This window comes from Antechinus flavipes, chromosome 2 (genome assembly GCF_016432865.1).
Source record: "Antechinus flavipes isolate AdamAnt ecotype Samford, QLD, Australia chromosome 2, AdamAnt_v2, whole genome shotgun sequence".
Lineage (NCBI taxonomy): Eukaryota > Metazoa > Chordata > Mammalia > Dasyuromorphia > Dasyuridae > Antechinus > Antechinus flavipes.
The window spans coordinates 147,874,848-147,893,361 of record NC_067399.1 but is presented as its reverse complement, the minus strand read 5'-3'; the positions used below and the strand labels follow the sequence as shown (position 1 = coordinate 147,893,361).

Genomic DNA, 18,514 nt, shown 5'->3' with positions numbered 1-18,514 from the left:
TTCACTGGGCCCGAAGAAATAGTGCATATATACTTTAGAAATTTATCAAAAGGAGAGATTGACATGGGCTGGTGTTGTTGGGGAAGACTTTGTAGAGTTTGTTGAATTGAAAATTGTTCCTGAAAGATGCTTAGAGATCAGAAAAGTGGAAAAAAGCATTTCTGTTAGGGAGACTGGCAGGAACAAAGTCATAAAGTCAGCAGGGAATAGGCAGGTTGGGATGAGAGCACAGATACTGCTGGGAGGGAGGGATCATGTGATGTTTATATCAGGAAATAGCGTCAGGTGAGAGTACCAAAGGCTAAGAAGGCAAAATTTAAAGTCTGGCATTATCCTGAATGTATTGGAAGGTTTTTGAGTATAATCAGATAAAAAGGTGTTAGGAGGATTAGTCTGTCAGTCAAATACAAGATAGATAAGAAGTGTTGAAGCTTTGGAGGCTGTTAATAGTAATTCCAATAGGACTTTATATTGGATTAGGTTGATGACTTTAGGCATTTCCAAAAAAACACATCCTGATCTCAATCTGCCTTTCCAGTTACTGTTAAATCTCATATTTTAAACTCTAGTGCTTAAGTTTCAAATTTTTTTTCCAAATTTCATATCTTGTTTATATTTTCACTACTTACTTATAGCCCCTTTTACCATCTCTTCTTCATTTGGTCACAAAAATGTCTTCTCCAAGTTCAGAGAAATATTAGATTAGATCTAGATAACTTCTCATCACAGCATTTTGCTGTAGGATTCAAGTCATTGAACATAATCTCAGAAACCACAGGTGGGGGCTCCTTGCTTGTCCTAGCATTTATTGACTTTCTCTTCTAACATTCACTAAAAACTTTTCTAAATTATTCCTGTTCCCTGTCAACTTACATACTTCCACTTGACCATCAGCACAAACAATCACATTGCCACTCAGATTTCTTGTCAGTACAATGTTAATTCTTCCTTCGACACACTCAATCAAAACACCTCATTAACACTGTCCTATGTCTTTACAAAGGCCTAGGGAATAATTGACAGCTGCTTCTCCACACCACCTACCCTCGGACACACAGTCATTTCTCCTTTGTCAGCATCTTCAACCTCTGATGTTCTTCCCCAAGAATGTAAGACATATTTAGATACTCTCTAAATAAAGTAATTTCCTTCCAACACAGAATATGAGGGACATTTGTATTTTCCATTTCTTTCAGATTGGGATAGACCTGAAACTGAAGAATTAGTTTCAAAGCAGCATATTTCTGAAGAAGAATCATCACATGGAGTGTTAATGGAAAGACTCAAAAGGGATTCTGTCTTGGAAAAAACCTGGCAATGTGAAGGTCAGTTAGAGGAGCAACAGGGAAACTATGAGAAACACTTAAGCCAAGATACAGCTATTCACAAGAAAACTACTGGGCAGAAAAACTATCAGTGTACTGAGTTTGGGAGAAACTTTGGCCTAAGGTCTTTCATTGTTACACCACAGAAAGTCTCTCCAATAACAGAGAGACTACTTAAATGTGATACACTTGGAGAGAACTTAAAACAAAATTCAGACATGATTAAAGACCCGAGACTTTGTGCAGGGAAGAAACCTTGGAAATGTAATGAGTGTGGGAAAGCCTTTAGTTACTGCTCAGCCTTTATCCTCCATCAGAGAATTCATACTGGAGAAAAACCCTATATATGTAATGAATGTGGAAAAGGTTTCAGCCAGAGCATACATCTTACTCTTCATCAGCGAATTCATACTGGAGAGAAACCCTATGAATGCAATGAATGTGGAAAAGCCTTCAGTCACCGATCAGCCCTTATTCGACATCACATAATTCACACTGGAGAGAAACCCTATGAATGTAATGAATGTGGGAAAGCCTTTAATCAAAGTTCATACCTTACTCAACATCAGAGGATTCATACTGGAGAGAAACCCTACGAATGTAATGAGTGTGGGAAAGCCTTCAGTCAAAGCACATTTCTTACTCAACATCAGGTAATTCATACTGGAGAAAAACCCTATAAATGTAATGAATGTGGGAAAGCCTTCAGTGATCGCTCAGGACTCATTCAGCATCAGAGGACTCATACTGGGGAGAAACCTTATGAATGTACTGAATGTGGGAAAGCCTTTGGTTACTGCTCTGCTCTCACTCAACATCAGAGGACTCATACTGGAGAAAAACCTTATAAATGTAATGACTGTGAGAAAGCTTTTAGTGACCGTTCAGCCCTTATACGACATCAAAGAACTCATACTGGAGAGAAACCCTATAAATGCAAGGAATGTGGGAAAGCCTTTAGTCAGAGTTCATCTCTCACAAAACATCAGAAAACTCATACTGGAGAGAAACCTTATAAGTGTAATGAATGTGATAAAGCCTTCAGCCAGAGCTCTTCCCTCTCTCAACATCGAAAAACTCACACTAGCAGTAAAGCCAGTAAATATGGAAAAGTCTTCAATGATCACTCAGCATTTACTCAACAAAAGAGAATTCATACTGGATAGAGATTCCACAAATGCAGTGAATTCAGCAAATGTTTGAGGGTTTACTATGTGTCTAGCACTATGTTTAAAAGTGCTGTGGATACTGTAAGATGCTGTTACAAAAAGACCATTCACACCAAAAAATTATTATGATTGATGTGTAGTACTATATGGGATCCTGATGTGGGTGTGTTGAATATAAATGTGGAGTCTTGCGTATTTTAAAATGTTTTAGTAAATGACAGTGAGGGACTTCTTTGGCAAAGTCAGGCTTGTCTCTATACCAGTAATGTGATGTGAACTATTGAATCTCTGCGAAAGGGAGTGGGGTGACCTTCAAAGGAGTAAGTCTTTCTAAGCAAGGAAATGGAATACTTTAGAAAAACTGGAGGTGAAAGAATGCAAGCTTTGGAGAAAGTGCTATCCAGAAAACATTAAAAGCATTTAAAAGCAAAGGTATGAGGAAAAAAAGCAAAAAGAGTAGGAGTGGATAAATTCAAGAAGTATTTATTGATATAGGGAGATTTCAGGTGAATACCTATAACCAAAATAAGGATTGTCAAAGAATTTTGTGCAGAGTATCCAGAGCATTGCTTATATTGGTGAGGCCTTTGGTTTCCACAATAGTAAGTTTCACTTGGAAGCCAAAGTGTGCTAGACCAATGGCCAGTCTAAAGGACCCTGCCCTGGCAATTTAGGGAAATTTTAAGAATGCAACCTGGGCCTATAATTAAGAATCAGGATAGATTAATAAAAGAACTATAACCCTAAAGCTTGGAGATCAATAGCAAGACTTGCAGAGTAGAAAGCAAGGGAATGAAGAATAAGGACTTTTTGATAATTTAAATGCTTCCTAGATGAGTAGCTTGAGAATGTCTTTGTGATTTACCTCAGCTGTACAGGGTTGTATTGCAGAATTTGATGTAATTTTTTGTGTGTTTGAACTTCTTATGTGCTGGGCTACAGTGGAAAGGGAAAAAAAGTACTCTCAGAGAAAGGAAAATAGAGAAAGACAATTAACTATAGGGTAGGACTTTTTCTTCTTCCTTTTAACCCCCCTGGATGATAGAAGAAAAAATAAGGCCATGGCGACAGAGGGCATCATCTCTATATGGTCAGGCTATCCCATTTTATTATACTCAAAGAGTTTGCATTTTGGTTGGGGGAATAACTTTTATCCATAACTGTCCTGAGCATCAGAGAATTCCTCTTGAAGAGAAAACTGTCTTATAGTTGTAATCATATCTTCAGATCTTTGGCTGAGCATGACTTCTCCAGGCAGAGCAAAAGGACCAACCTTAAAGGCTAGTCTACTGGGCCACTAATATTTACCATGATTATAGTTAACTGCGGGTCCAATACAGAAATCACGCCAGGCAGTGTCATAATAACAGGTCTTTTCATTCTTAACTAATATGCAGAGTGGATGCCTTATATACCCCCAGATCTTATGTATTGATCCAGTGTACAGAGCAGAAATTTTTACTAAGGGAAATTAAAGGAATATGAAGTCCTAAATAACAATATTTGTTTTCTTAAAATTCTCTAAGGTTTAAAAAGCACTTTTATATACATTTGATCCTCACAATAATCTGATGAGGTAGATGCTCTTAATCCCTTTTTATATGTGATTAAGTTGAAGCTCAGATATTAAATAACTTGCCCATGTAATAAATGTCTGAATTAGAATTTAAACTTGGTCTTTCTGGTCCACATCTAGTGTTCTGTTCCTGTGCCAAACTGCTTCTAAGATAATATCCAGTTATAAAGTAGGAAGTGTGAAATGGTATCTTGAGAGTGGGATATGGTTAAAGAAAAGTTTGAAATGAAGTAAACAATAGTAATAATACAGTAATAGAGGTAATTGCCTCTAGTTTGATTCAAGCCCAATCCTAAGAAAACAAATTACTATCGTGGAGAAAACAACAATATATATATATATTTCTCCACGATAAACAACTATATATATATGTATATATATATATGAAAACTTACTATATCAGTAGGTTTAGGTAGTGCACTGGTGCCCGCAGAGGAGGAGAGCGGGTGCCGGTACGTATGTAGAGCGGTTGCCAGCATTAGTATACAGTCCAGTTACCGACTGTGATACTACAGGAACAGCCGCATCACCGTAGCAACCGCCAGCCCTGTAGTATCACAGTCGGCATTCACGCTGTATACGACACAGCAGGGGGGCATTCAAAGGGATATTTACACATGTTTTATCTAGTGACTCGAGTATAAACCGAGGAGGGGATTTTCTGCCCAATAACTCGGCTTATACTCGAGTATATACGGTATATATTTTTAATCTGCTATATTTAAAACAATGTGAAAAGTTTGGTAATAGTTGGAAGGGTTTTTAAAGATCATTGAGTCCTATTTTTTTATATTGTGAAAACAATAGTTGAAACTTTTACAGGTGTTTATGGTTCTCAAAATGTTTTACAGATTCTCTCATTGGATCTTTAAAATATTTCACAAGTGAGGAAAGAGGCTTAGAGAAGAAGGTTAAGCCTACCAAAGTTCTGAAGCTTTAAATTAGATTTAAATAAGCCAGCAAGATTAACTGGATTAAAAGCTAATGGTTTTCTAAATTCAGGGTTTAGAAAATAAACCATCAATATTTGGTTATTGGCTGATAACCTCCAGGTTGCAGAAGAGAAGTGGCAGAAAGGAAGGAGCGAGCCTGCCTTTAAAACAACTATTCACAAAAAGGAAAACGTGGAAGTTGTGCAGTAGTTAAAATGAAATTTTTCTTCTGTTTGAAGACCTCTACTTCCCGATTAGGACAGAAATATAAGTAGGGAACTCAGATTCTGGAAAAGTGCCAGCTTCTCTCTTTATTAATTTAAGAATGGACACATGGTTTATAAAGGCCCCAAGAAATTTTGCATGTCCCAATGTGGCATAAAATAACATCAATTCATTAAGACTAAGTACTAGGAACAAACTTTGGCTTGTAGATCAGAGATAAGGTCTGGAACTTGGTAGGGCTACAAACTCAGGGGATTTATAACCTAAAAAACTATCAAAATTTAATTCTAAATTTGAGTAAAACAAATTAGAGGTAGGACAAGTGGAGATGAAATCCCAGATGCATATAGAGTTAGGTTTGGTGATCTATTCTTTTATAATTATTTCTTAAAATCCTTCATAAAAAAGTGATTGTAATTGCCCGTCACATTATTATATGTACTTGGGTAAACAATGTTTAAAAAAAATTGGAGTGGATATCACAACCAAAATGAACAGGGCACCATCTAGTGGCAATCTTCATGGAATCTGAGGGAATGTTTCCAAGTAGATAGAAAAATGAGAAGCACATGCTATTCTGACACAGGCTGGTCTGTGCCCTACTTGAGAAAAAGGTATTTTGACTATATATACTTCAGGGCATTTTATAGACCTGAGATGAAAGCTAGCCAAAAATTGGAAACTTTCTCAAAGGGTAGGAAATGTCAGTTGTTTTTGTCCCCATAGAAAATGATGAAAAATGTAAATTACAATAAATTTGAATTCCTTTCTGTTGGGAAAGATCTTCTGGGTCTTTTATCTAGTGCAGGACATAGAAAGGACTTTGGTTTAAATCTTGACTTTTGTTTTATCTACCTTAAGACTTTGTGCAAGTTATTCTGATAATTTAAGTGAAATGGATATTTATGCAAATATAAATTGTCCAGATTAACACAAGATATATACTATTTAAATGACTCTCTTTTGAAAAAAAAATTTAAAAAGTCATCAATAAACTAAGAAAAAGTCCCTAGTACCAGATGGGTCCATGAATGAATTCTCCCAAACATTTAAAGAAATTAATTTCAGTACTATATAAATTATTTGGAAATACAGGCAAAGAAGTTATATCATAGTTCTTTTTCATCTTTTTTTCCCACCTGAGGTAATCGGGGGTTAAATGACTTATCCAGGGTCACTCAGCTAGGAACTGTTAAAGTGTCTGAGACCAGATTTGAACTCAGATCCTCCTGACTTCAGGGCTGGTGCTCTATCCACGGTGCCACCAGTTGCCCCCATATTTCTTTTTATGATACATATACTTAAGCCATGAAGAACAAAAATGGAGAAGGAAAACTATAGACCAATTACCCTAGTAAATGATGTTTCAAATTTTTAAAATAAAATATCACCAAGGAGATTACAGCAATATATCACAAAGATCATATACTACAACTAGGTGGGATTAATACAAGGAATGCAGGGCTGGTTCAATATTAGGAAAATTATCTGCACACTTGACCATTTCAGTAACAAAACCAGCAAAAATGATTATATCAGTACAGAAAAGGCTTTTGTCAAAATACAGCACTTAGTTCTATTAAAACATTAGAAAGTTTGGGAATCAATCAAACCTTTCTAAAAATAGTAATATCTATCTAAAACCAAGACCAAACATCTATCCTGGGACTAAGAGTCTTTCCCAGTAAGATCAGGGGTGAGCAAAGGATGTCCATTATCACCACTTTTATTCAATAGTATACTAGAAATACTAGCTGTAGCAATGAGAGAAGGGGAAAAACGAAGGAATTAGAATAAGCAATGAGAAAACAACTTTCTTTGCAGATGATATGATATACTTAGAGAATCCTTAGGGATTCAACTAAAAAACAAATTGAAACAGTGAACAACTTCAACAGTTATAAGATAAAATAAATCCACATTAATCATTAGCATTTCTATACCAATAAAACTTAGCAGGAAGAGATAATTTCCATTTAAAGTAACTTGTAGACAATTTAAAATACTTGGGAGTCTACCTGCTAAGATAAATGCAGGAACTATAAACACAGTTTTTTACACTTTATACATTTTGCTTTTCATACTATATAAAGATATAACTTGGAAAAATATTACTTGTTCATGGATAGGCCAAAATGGATATGTGATTTACGTATCAATGTTTGATATTACAAGCAAATTAATGGAGCATGAAATATGTTACCTGTCTGATCTATGGATAGGGGAAGAAGTCTGATTACATGAAATTTTAAGTTTTGCATAAACAAAACCAATGTAGCCAAGATTGGGAAGCAGGAAACTGGGAAAAATTTTTTTGTAGTAAGTTTTTCTGATAAAGATATTATTTCTCAACTACATAGGGAATTGGGCTAAATTTACAAAAATACGAATTATTTTTCAATGAATGGTCAAAGACATTTTTCTGAAGAAATCAAAGTTGTCTGTAGTCATATGAAAATTGCTCTAAATCGTTAATATTTAGAGAAATGCAAATTCAAAAAACTGGGTTACTACCTCACACCTCTCAGATTGATTAGCATGACAAAAAAGGAAAATGACATGTTGGGAAGAGTATGGAAGATTTGGAGCACTAATTCATTACTGTTGGTAGAATTATGAAGTGATTTAACCATTTTGGAGAACAGTTTGGAATTGTGCCCATGGGGCTGTAAAACTGCATATCCTTTGACCTAGAAATACTACTACTGGGTTTGTATTCTAAAAAGATCAAGAAAAAGGAAAAGAGCTATATACAAAAATATTGATAGCAGGTTTTTTAGTGGTAGCAAAAATGGAGATTGAGGGGATGCTCATACTTTAGGAAAAGACTGAACAAATTGTGATATATGGTTGGGATACTGTTGTGGCATAAATGACAAGCAGAATGGTTTCATGAAAATCTGGGAAGACTTGTATGAACTGATACAAAGAGAAGTTACAGAACCAAGAAAACCATTGTACCAGCAATAGTGTTACTGTTCAATAATCGACTGTGAATGACTTAGCTATTTGGAGCAGTGTACAAGCCTGGAGAACTTTCTGCTATCTCTGTGACTGCCTTGACAGTGTTCATCTCTACATTATAAGTGGGATCAGGTAAGAACTAAAGTAAATACATAATGGATTCCTTCATGGGTCCCTGGAGGCTGGGAATGAGATTATATGAATACTCTTAGAGATAGCCAGGGATAGCCTTTTTGGAGGGAAAAGGATATAGTCCACAAAGTTGAAATGGACCTGCATTGTCTATTCCTGAAGAAAGAAGGTTTTCCTATGCCACACAGATTTAATGTTCTTTTACAAATATGAAGCTGAATAGGTTAATAATGGGCTTTTATTTCTGACAAGGGCTAAATCCATCCATCCATATTTAGCTGACCTATTCCTGGTAACTTTGAGGACTTCTGCTGCTTTATTGGCTTTGAGACCTTTGAACTATCTAACTACTTTGAACTTCAGTTTCCTGAGGGTCTGGTGGGTGAATTTTAAGGTCTTTTTTTAGTTCTAAATATTGTGAAATTTTAAGATGATCTTTGGTCTCAACTTCGGATTAGTCAAATTCATCTGTGAAAAGTGGGCAGCTTTGCTAGTTCAAAGAATAAGAATTCAGGGGAGAAAGATGTCATTTTTAGCTCAAAATTCTCTTCCTTCTCTTTAGGTGAATTTATCAATATAAAGATCAAAAGATATAGCAAAGCGATGTTTGTTCTGTAGCCATTTGACTCCCAGTATTATGTCCTAATTATTTGTGGGAGTTGGGGGTGGAAAAAGGGGAGAAAATGTGTCATTCAACCAATATTTAGCTGGTCGGGCCCTACCTTGAACCTAATGTTCAGAATAAATAAGCTACTTGTATACTAAGTTTACTAATGCACCAAACATGAGTTAGGAAACCTCCATACACCTATGACCAAAGATCAGAAGCCAAGCCAACAAGTATTCATGAAACTGTACTAGAACATCCTGTAGTAAGTGGTGAGCATACAAATACAGACAAAAAGAAAGAGTTTGTCCCCAAGACCTTAAATTCTAATAGGGAAGGCAAAGGGAGCTGAAAAGTGAAGATTGGATGGTTGGGAGGGAGAAGGTACCTGCTTAGGTACATGGAGAAATCTGGAGCGTCAGGGGTGGAGTGAGCACGAAGCTGGTCTGGATGCATCTTTAGAAAGGAGAGCCCTGATCAGAGGATGAAGTTGCAGGATGGAGGTTTTTTCAGGGTGAAAAGATCTCAGGAGAAGAGGCACTTTCTAGGGTAAAAAGGCTGCTGGGGAATGGAGAAACTGTAAGAATCAGAGCAGAGCCAGAAGAGGAGGGAAGGAGTGAGTCATCAGAAGCCAGATAAGAATGCAAACAGATGGCACAATACTTGTGGTACCCAATGACTATATCTCTGGATTCATCGATTACTAAGACTGTTTCTGATGATATTTTCCCACAACCTTTCCTTTTGGAGAAGAAGCCAAATATGACCAGCCTATCTCTGAAAGGCTGCAGGGAGGGGGTCTGTCTCTTGATGCTTCCTGAGTAGTGTCGTAATGGGCTGCCCCAGAGTAAGAGAAGGAATGGTGGAACTAATGTTCTTTCCCTTTATCCAAATGGCCCTGGAGGTGTAGATAATTCATGAAGCATGGCATGGTGCTAAGACTAAGAATGGGATGCCCCAAAATGTAGCCCTCCATTATCCCCTACATGTGGGAGGCCCTGTGAGGTCTTGGACGAACTAGAAACTCTGGCTCCTGAGGCAAGTTCAATGTAGTTGTGTGTGTTGGGACAGGGGCGGGGGGGGGGAGAAGCATATGGTCACTCCTGTGCATGACTGATGGGTGAGACAAGACATCATGAATGTTGGGGAACTGGGGAGCCACAATAATTAAAGGGATCAATGGGGGAGTGGAGAAGACTGAATCAGGCATGGAACTTACTGGGGATGATGGAAGCTGAACTGCAGATACCTAGACAACTGAAACTTAACTCCTTTCCAAAGATGTTCCGTCTCCTGGAATCCTCTCTGAGGTTAACTGCTCCTCAGCAATCGCTGGCTCACGGGCCCAGAAGCTGGTCCTCCTCTCGCCACCCTGCTGCCACCTTTAGACTTTTCGCCTGACTGTCTCTTGTGGGAAGGGCCAGCGGGGATGGCAGCACCTGGTAAGGAGGAACAGCTGCTTTTGGTGGCAAGGTGAGCGAGGCAGAGAAAGGGTGAGTGAGCGAGCAGGCAGGTCAGGCTGTGGTGTTTTGCTGGTTAGGTAAGGAAGCCCTTCTCCCACATATTCTGGTGCCGGAGATGAAGGCACCCTGGCTAGCTCTAATTGTGAGCCTATGGGTAGGGTACCCCAGCTGTACAATTAGAGGAAAAGCTGCCGTAGGGGATTCCCTGCAAGGATGCTGGTTTTTCTTGACCTTAATCTCCGCCTTTTCTAGGGCCTCAGAGGGAGGTGAACTCCAACAGTGCCCTTCTAGAAAGGAGAATTTGAGCTAGAAGTAAGTGGTATCAAATGTGGGTGGGAAATAGAGGCCGGGCTGAAGCTGAGGGAGCAGGAGTAATCGGCTAGACCAACTTGTCTTGGAAAAAATTAAGGGCATGACTACCCCTTCCTAGACAGAGAACAGAGGGTGACTGCTAAATGTCTCCTCTTAGTTACTTTTCTTATATTACCTTGGGTCCATAATGAGGTTACACAGACTGATCATTACATTATATGTGTAAAATAAACCTTAATGTGAAAAGTGAGATGATGATCGATGGTTATCTGAGATACTTCAGTTTGTTGCATGCCCACTCATGGTGGGGAGGATGGCACCATTATTTTTAATGTAATTCTTTTCTATTTCAAAAGGTTTAAAAATAAAGCCACATGAAATTGCATGAATAAGAGGTGTTGACAATATATACAAACATATACATCCTTGCGCCATATGTGGCACATATGGAGTTGCGGCTTGGTGGAGGGAATGAATATTGGATTTGGGACCATGAAATCTGGATTCATTCTTCATTTATTGTCATTGGCTCATTTCAGTTATAACCAACTCTTTGTGACCCCATGGACCATAGCATGCTCAGGTCCTTCTGTCCTCCACTATCTTTCTAAGTCTGTTCAAGTTCACGTTCACTGTTTTCATGACATTATCTCTGCCATTCCCTCTTCCTTTTGTCTTCCATCTTTCCCAACATCAGGGTCTGTCTAGACTAGATTCTAATCCATATGGAATACAGTGAGAGTAATGGAAAGATACTTCCCCTGATTTCAGAGCATTCGTAGGTATCTTCTAACTTTTCCCTGTCAGATCTTCTGCTTGGTCAGAATAGAGTGTGAATGCAAATGATTCAAGCAAACTCCCTCTCTTCCCTAATGGTTTTTGAAGAGGAAAATTGTTGTAAGTCTATGGGCTGGGGGAAGAGCATCCCCTTCAGATGCTTTGCCTTCACACCCAACTTCATGTGTCCATGAAAACCTCTGGTGTTTTTGTTCCTGATAACTTTCTTCTTCTCTGAATTTAGGAGAATGAATGCCTTAAGGTAAAAGCACTGAGAGTGGGGGATCCATCAAGGGGAGCACCCAGGCAACTTGCAAGATTATAAGATCTACTGAAGCCATCTGATATCCTACAGATTTTGTGAATATATACAACAATCCTGGGGAACAATAGACTTGACCCGCAAGGAACCAGGCTAAATCTGGTTGGATCTCCTCAAAGAGAGAAAGGGACTCCCAAAGCAACCCCCACCCTCTTTATGGAATAGTGGATTTATTTTGTATTTTGTCATCACATTTTGAGTTTGTTTTTCATAGGGACTGAATGAGTGTGTAGAGGGGAGAGTATGACTCCCACTTCAAGAGAATGTTCTACTTTGGCTCTCTCTTTACCTTCACAGTCTATCCCTTTGTAAAAGCCAATTAATGTTACTTGCTTAATTGGCCTTGGAAAGATGTTAACTGGCCAGAAGTCAGAGCTTATATTTGTTTTCCTATGATAGTGAGAAGTTGTCCTGCATGGCTCATCAGTGATGGTAACTTCTCAGTTATCTCCAGAGCCCTTGGGAGAAATAGTCCCAGCCTTCTGGGGCATGGCATGCAAGTCTGAAGGGAAGTTGAGATAATTAGCCCAGAACTTGTTATACACAGGAAAATCTTTTACCCTCCTCCCTTGCCCAAATTCTATGCTGAGTCCTAATTTAATGTTTTAATCAAACGTTATTCGTTAATGGTCAGTTGAATGATTGGGTTGCTTTTTTAAAACTGATTTTGATCAGCAAATTCTGGTGAAAAGTTTGGATGGGATGGAAAAATTGAATATTTTGTATGAATAGAAGTTCTTTTTAAACATTTTATTTTTTAAATTACATGTGAAACAAATTTTAATATTCTTTAAAAAAATTTTAAGTTCCAAATTCTACCCTTTTCTTCCTCTGCTCCTTCCCAGAAACAGTAAGCAATCTGATACAGATTATACATGTGCAATCATGTAAAACATATTTCTATGTTAATCATTTTGTGGAAGAAAACTCAAAGTATAAAAAAAGGAAAGCAAGCAAGCACAAAATAGCATGCTTTGGTCTGTATTCATTTGCCATCAAATCTTTCTCTGGAGATGAATAGCATTTTTTTTTTTATCATGAGTCCTTTGGGGATTGCCTTGGAATATTGCGTTGTTGAGAATAGCTAATCATTCACAGTTGGTCATCATACAATATTGCTGTTACTGTGTTTAGTGTTCTCCTTGTTCTACTTACTTTACTCTGCATCAGTTTATGTAAGTCTGGAGAGAAGTTCTTATAATCATATATACAGATGACTTGCAACTGAAACTCTGAGGCTTAACCTCTGTTTGTCTCAGCTTCCTCTTCTGAAAAATGGAGATGATAATAGTATCTGCGAGCAGAACCAGGAGATTATTGTACATGACCAACATCAATATTATGCGACAATCAATTCTGATGAACGTGACTCTTTCCAACAATGAGATGACTGAGGCCAGTTCCAATGATCTTGTGATGAAGAGAGCCATCTACACCCAGAGAGAGGACTGTGGGAACTGAGTATAGATTACAACATAACATTCTCACTCTTCTTGTTGTTTGCTTGCATTTGCTTTCTTATTTATTTACTTCTTTTTTGGATCTGATTTCTCTTGTGCAGCAAGAGAATTGTATAAATATGTTTATACACATTGGATTTAACATATATTTTTACTTGTTTAACATATATTGAATTGCTTGCCATCTGGGGAGGAGGTGGGGGGAAGGAAGAGAAATCTGAAACACAAGGCTATGCAAGGATCAATGTTGTCAAATTATTCATGCATATGTTTTGAAAATAAAAAGCTTTATTTTTTAAAAAAAGATAATAGCACTTACCGTCCAGTGCTGTTGTGAGGATCAAATAAGATAATAATTGTAAACTACCTGGCATATAATAAGCACTGATTGAAGCAGATCGTTTAATTAAAACATCTTCTTTCCTTACTTCAGAGACTGTTTTCTCCCTCTGAAGCTTAGGTTGCCTAGAAAGCTGTTTCTGTGACTTTTCTTGTCTTTGAGCATTTCACTGATGACTAGTGCCCACATTCAGGAAAATGAGGTTTCTAGGTCATCCTGATCATGTAGTGTCTGGACTGGGTTTCACCTGTGTGAGATGGAAGTATTGTACTGGCCTTCCACTTTTGTCCCAGGCCTGGAATGAGGTCTCAGGTGATGAATCCTAACCTGATGGGAGTATCAATGAATCTGCTTTGTTCCACTGGGTTTGATAAAGATGAGGCAGGATTCTGGTTGGGGAATGGACAGTGGGATATTTTTGTTTTCCGTGACAGTCTCAAGGATCTCCAGACTCCCTGTTTTCTTCATCAGATGCCCAGATGTCTCTTCCACAAAAGGGGAAAATTGGAACATAGAGATTTTCCAGACTGGAAAATTTCTCCTTGAGGGATATGGAGTGCCTGTAGATATGGAGATAAGACCTTCTTGGGAACAGCAACCCTGCCTGTTATGGTGTTTGGTACCTTTTTGTTGTTGAATCATTTTGAAGTCTGACTCTTTACGGCCCCATTTGGAGTTTTCCTGGCAAAGATATTGAATTATTTGCCATTTCCCTCAGCTTATTTAGAACTGAGAGTCATACAGTGCATCTGAAATCAAGTCCTCCTGACTCCAGGGCTGGCACTCTATTACTGCACTATCTAGCTGCTAGTACTTTAGGTCAGCTCAAAATCTTCCAGACATTCTTTCTTTTAGAACAGAACTCAAGAGAAAACTCAGCAGTCCCAGCCTCCTTAGCAGTGACAGCTATGAAAGAACAAGAAAAGAAAATTCTAGAGGTCAAAATCCTTGGTATCAACAAATGCTTCAAAATTATAAAGCAATAGAGAGAATTAATGAATATTTATTATGTGCCTATTATGTGCCAGGCTATTACTATCTGCCTTGATGCTGAACCCTCAAGACTTACTTGACTATTGGTGTGAACATGGACACTTTTAACACTTTATCTATAAAATAAAGGAATTAGATTGGATGGGCTCTGAAGATCTTACCTCCATTGATTTATGGCTAAAATCTACACAGAGGATCTTCATTTTAATGTAAGTTCCTTGTACTCAAGGAACTGTCTTATTTTTCTATTTACATCTCCAGTGTTAGCATAGTGCTTTGCACATAGTAAATATTTAAGAAATACTTCATTCAGAAGCCCAATGATTTAGACATTGTACTGTACAGAATCTGATCTTAATGGCCTTTCATCACAGTTACTGATACACCATCAAGTTATCAATATTCTATAAAGGTTCCCCGGCTCTGTACAAACTTTCAGTCTATAGTTTCACTTTACAACCAATCATCAGTTGATTAACATTTATTAAGCACTTACTATGTGCTAGATATTGCATTAGTATACCCCCAGATCATATCCATGCTCATGTCACTCATCCTTTTCTTCCCCAATTATAACTCCTGGGCTGGTCTCTCAAACAAACACATATTTAAATATACCAGTTCTGAAGCTGCTTGCTCTCTTGACACTCCTAAGTATCTTTCCTGCCAAGGAATAAAACATTTGCTTCCCTTTGCAGCTGCTACAGAGCCGTATGGCTTAAGAGAAGAAGAAATCTTTTAAGAAGAGGCATATCTAGTTTCTTATTTCCTCTGTCAGTCCCACGGTGCTCCCAGTTTTGGATATCACCAGCTCTTCAGCAGATACTAATACCTGCAGGCAGCCAGGTCTTGCACCACTTCTGAGATCACAGCTCTGGAGATAAAAGAGACCCCAGAGGTCATTAGAGGTCTGCCCCCATCATTTTTTATTTTATTTTATATTTTTTCACTTAATAGTATTTTTTTTTCCAATTGCATGGAAAAGAGTTTTCAACATCCACTTTTGTAAGATTTTGAGTTGCAATTTTTTTTCCCTCCCTTCCTACACACACAAGATGGTAAGTAATCTGATATTGGTAATCATTTTAAATATATTTCCATATTAGTCATATTGTGGAAGAAAAATCAAAACAAATGGAAAAAATTACAAGAAAGAAGAGACACAAAAGTGAAAACACTATGCTTCAATCTGCATTGTTTCCATAGTTCTTTCTCTGAATGTGGAAGGCAGTTTCTATCACATCTATTGAAAATTGTCTTGAATCACTGTATTGGCTCCATCATTTTATAGAGGATCACACAGAAAGTGTGGTAGAGTTTGAACCCAGGCCCATTTACTCCAAAAATTATGGAGGAACACATCTGATAATCACAGGAAATAATTTTGGTGCTGAAGCAATTCCTGATTAGTTAGTATAATCAGTGGATAGCAGGAAATGGGATAATGGAGAAGGAGCAGATACTTTGAAGGTGAAATTAGCATACATATTCCAAGAGATAGATGAAAAAGAGAGAAGTCCTGGGAGAAAGACGAGATATTTGAAAATAGGGAGGGAAGAAGGGGAGGAGGGAACTACTTCCTTGTGTTCTGATAGACATGTAATCTGAAATTCAAAGGGAGAGAGAGAGAGGCTTGGTTAGAGGCTGTTGCCATCTGTGAAAAGAACCTTTTGACAGTGAGAACTCAGGCAACAGTATAGAATTTGAGCAGGTTAGCTATTGCAGATACACAGCTTTAATTAAGCAAGGAGAGCACTATTATTTCTTCCAAACACAAGAGATTCTTGAGGCACAAAATTGAGCAATAAATGGACTTTAGTTCACATATAATATCACACAGGATTGTTGTGAGGAGAAAAAGCATTTTGTAAATCTTAAAGCTCTGTAAAAATTCAAAAAAATGTGAGGAAAGTAGCCCTTTAGTAAAGCTGAGCTTTTTATTGCCTTTTGTTCAGTTGTCCTTATGATCCCGCCTGGGATTTTCTTGGCAAAGATACTACAGTGGTTTGCCTTCTCCAGCTCTTTTGACAGATGAGGAAATAGAGGCAAACAGGATTAAGTGACTTGTTCATGCTCACACAGCTAATAAGTGTCTGAGGCTGGATTTGAATTCAGATCTTCCTGATTTCATTGTATTACTTAGCTGCTGCCATCCTGGCTGAAACTTTATGGGTGTGATGCAGAGAAAGTCAGGGAACCTGGGTTTGAATATAGATTCTGCCATTTGGACACAGTACAAATATTTCTGAATTTGGAACTACAGAATCCAACTTTAAATCCCTGGTTCTTCTCTATTACTAATTGTGTAACTATGGGCAAGTCAGTTAACCTATCTGGGCCTCAGTTCCTATATCTGTAAAGTGGGGGGATTGTATTCAATGAACCTCCAAATTTTCTTCCAGCTCTGTCTGTGATTCTGAGTCTGGGGCTTGGACTTCTGATCTCATCTTTACCTGGAGCCCTTCAGTGGAGCATATCTTTGAAATCCAGGAGCAGACTTCTACTTTCCTTTTTTCCTACTCGGAAGCCCACCTTTCCTTCTAGACTCCCTGGCATCTGTTTCTTGTTGTCCCAATGGCTTATTTGTAAAGCTGAGAAACTGAGTTAATCTGAGACTGGTGAGGAACTCAAGCCTTCTGGAGTTAAGATTACAACCAGCTTTTTGGATAAGCCTCCCTGGGCTTCAGTTTCTGCATCAATAAAGTAGAGTTGGACTAGGAGGTAGAGTTTTACTAGGGAAAGGGTAGAACTAACTACTCAATTTCTCTCTCTCTCTCTCTCTCTCTCTCTCTCTCTTTCTCTTTCTCCCTTGATCTTTTTCTTTTAAAAATATTAATAGCTTTTTATTTTTCTAAATATGAACAAAGATAGATTTTTAACATTCATCCCTATAAAACCTTGTGTTCCAGATTTTTCCCTCTCTTCATTCCCAAGGGTAGCACCATTGCATTCTAATAGAATTTTATTTTAAACACAATTCTTATTAAAAGTAGGAGTCCAGTAGATTCCTCACAGGCCATGAAGAGGCTTCCTGTCCATGGAAGGTTTGAGATGGTCTGTACTTCCTTTGTTGTTGATCTTTCAGCTGTCCCATTCTTAGTCATCAGCACTAGAAAAGGCGGAGATTAAGGTCAAGAAAAACCCTCTCCCTCTCTCCCTCCCCCCTCTCTCTCTCCTTCTCTCTCTCTCACAACCCTGAGAGATAAGTACTGCAGATATTACTATTCCCATTTAGCAGATGAAGAAAATGAGATTTAGAAGGGATGAAATAACTTACTCAGGGTCACATGGCTATTAAGTATAAGAGGCAGGATTTGAAACCAGACATTTTCAGACTCCATATCCAGTGAGATTCCCATCACTATTTCTCACTTTGCCCCTGCACATAAGTGGTTCAGTAAAATAAGTGAATTGTATTAGTTATTCTCTTTGTGCCTTTTCACTTATTGCAGGTATTTTCCATACAGGAAGGTACCCCTCATCCCCCAACTTTAGGATTAGGCCAAAATGCTTCTTAAACACATTATGGGTATTTTATGCTTTTTATACCATGGTAGAAAACCTGCAGGCCCAGACCAAGGATATATAATTCAATATTTGAATATTTAAGAATAGAAGAAATATTCTCTTACTTTCAGTGAAATGCTATTAGCAAAAACTTTAGAGATAATTTAGTCTGATTGCCTCATTTTACAGGTGAGGAAAATGAGACACAGAAAAGTAATAATAACTTGCATTTATTAAAGGCTTACAAAGTTTTTTCCTTTCAAAACAGTCTGCTGCTATTGGAAATGCATGAATTATTGCCTCCGTTTTACATGTGAAAGATAGTATATGATAATATAGGTAGTTTTAATAGTGGGAAAATTGGACTCAGGCAGACTTGGGTTTATGTCCTGCTTCTAATATATGCTATA

At 37.9% G+C, this 18,514-nt stretch overlaps 1 protein-coding gene across 1 annotated transcript in view; it reads left to right on the top strand.

Moving 5' to 3' along the window:
- ZNF892 (zinc finger protein 892) overlaps window positions 1–13,573 on the top strand; it is a 34,014-nt gene extending 20,441 nt beyond the window's left edge. The window contains exon 6 of the mRNA XM_051975781.1: window positions 1,197–13,573. Coding sequence (XP_051831741.1) covers window positions 1,197–2,491 — 1,295 coding nt within the window. The 3' untranslated portion in view covers window positions 2,492–13,573. The remainder of the gene's footprint in view (window positions 1–1,196) is intronic.
- Window positions 13,574–18,514: the final 4,941 nt, after the last annotated feature.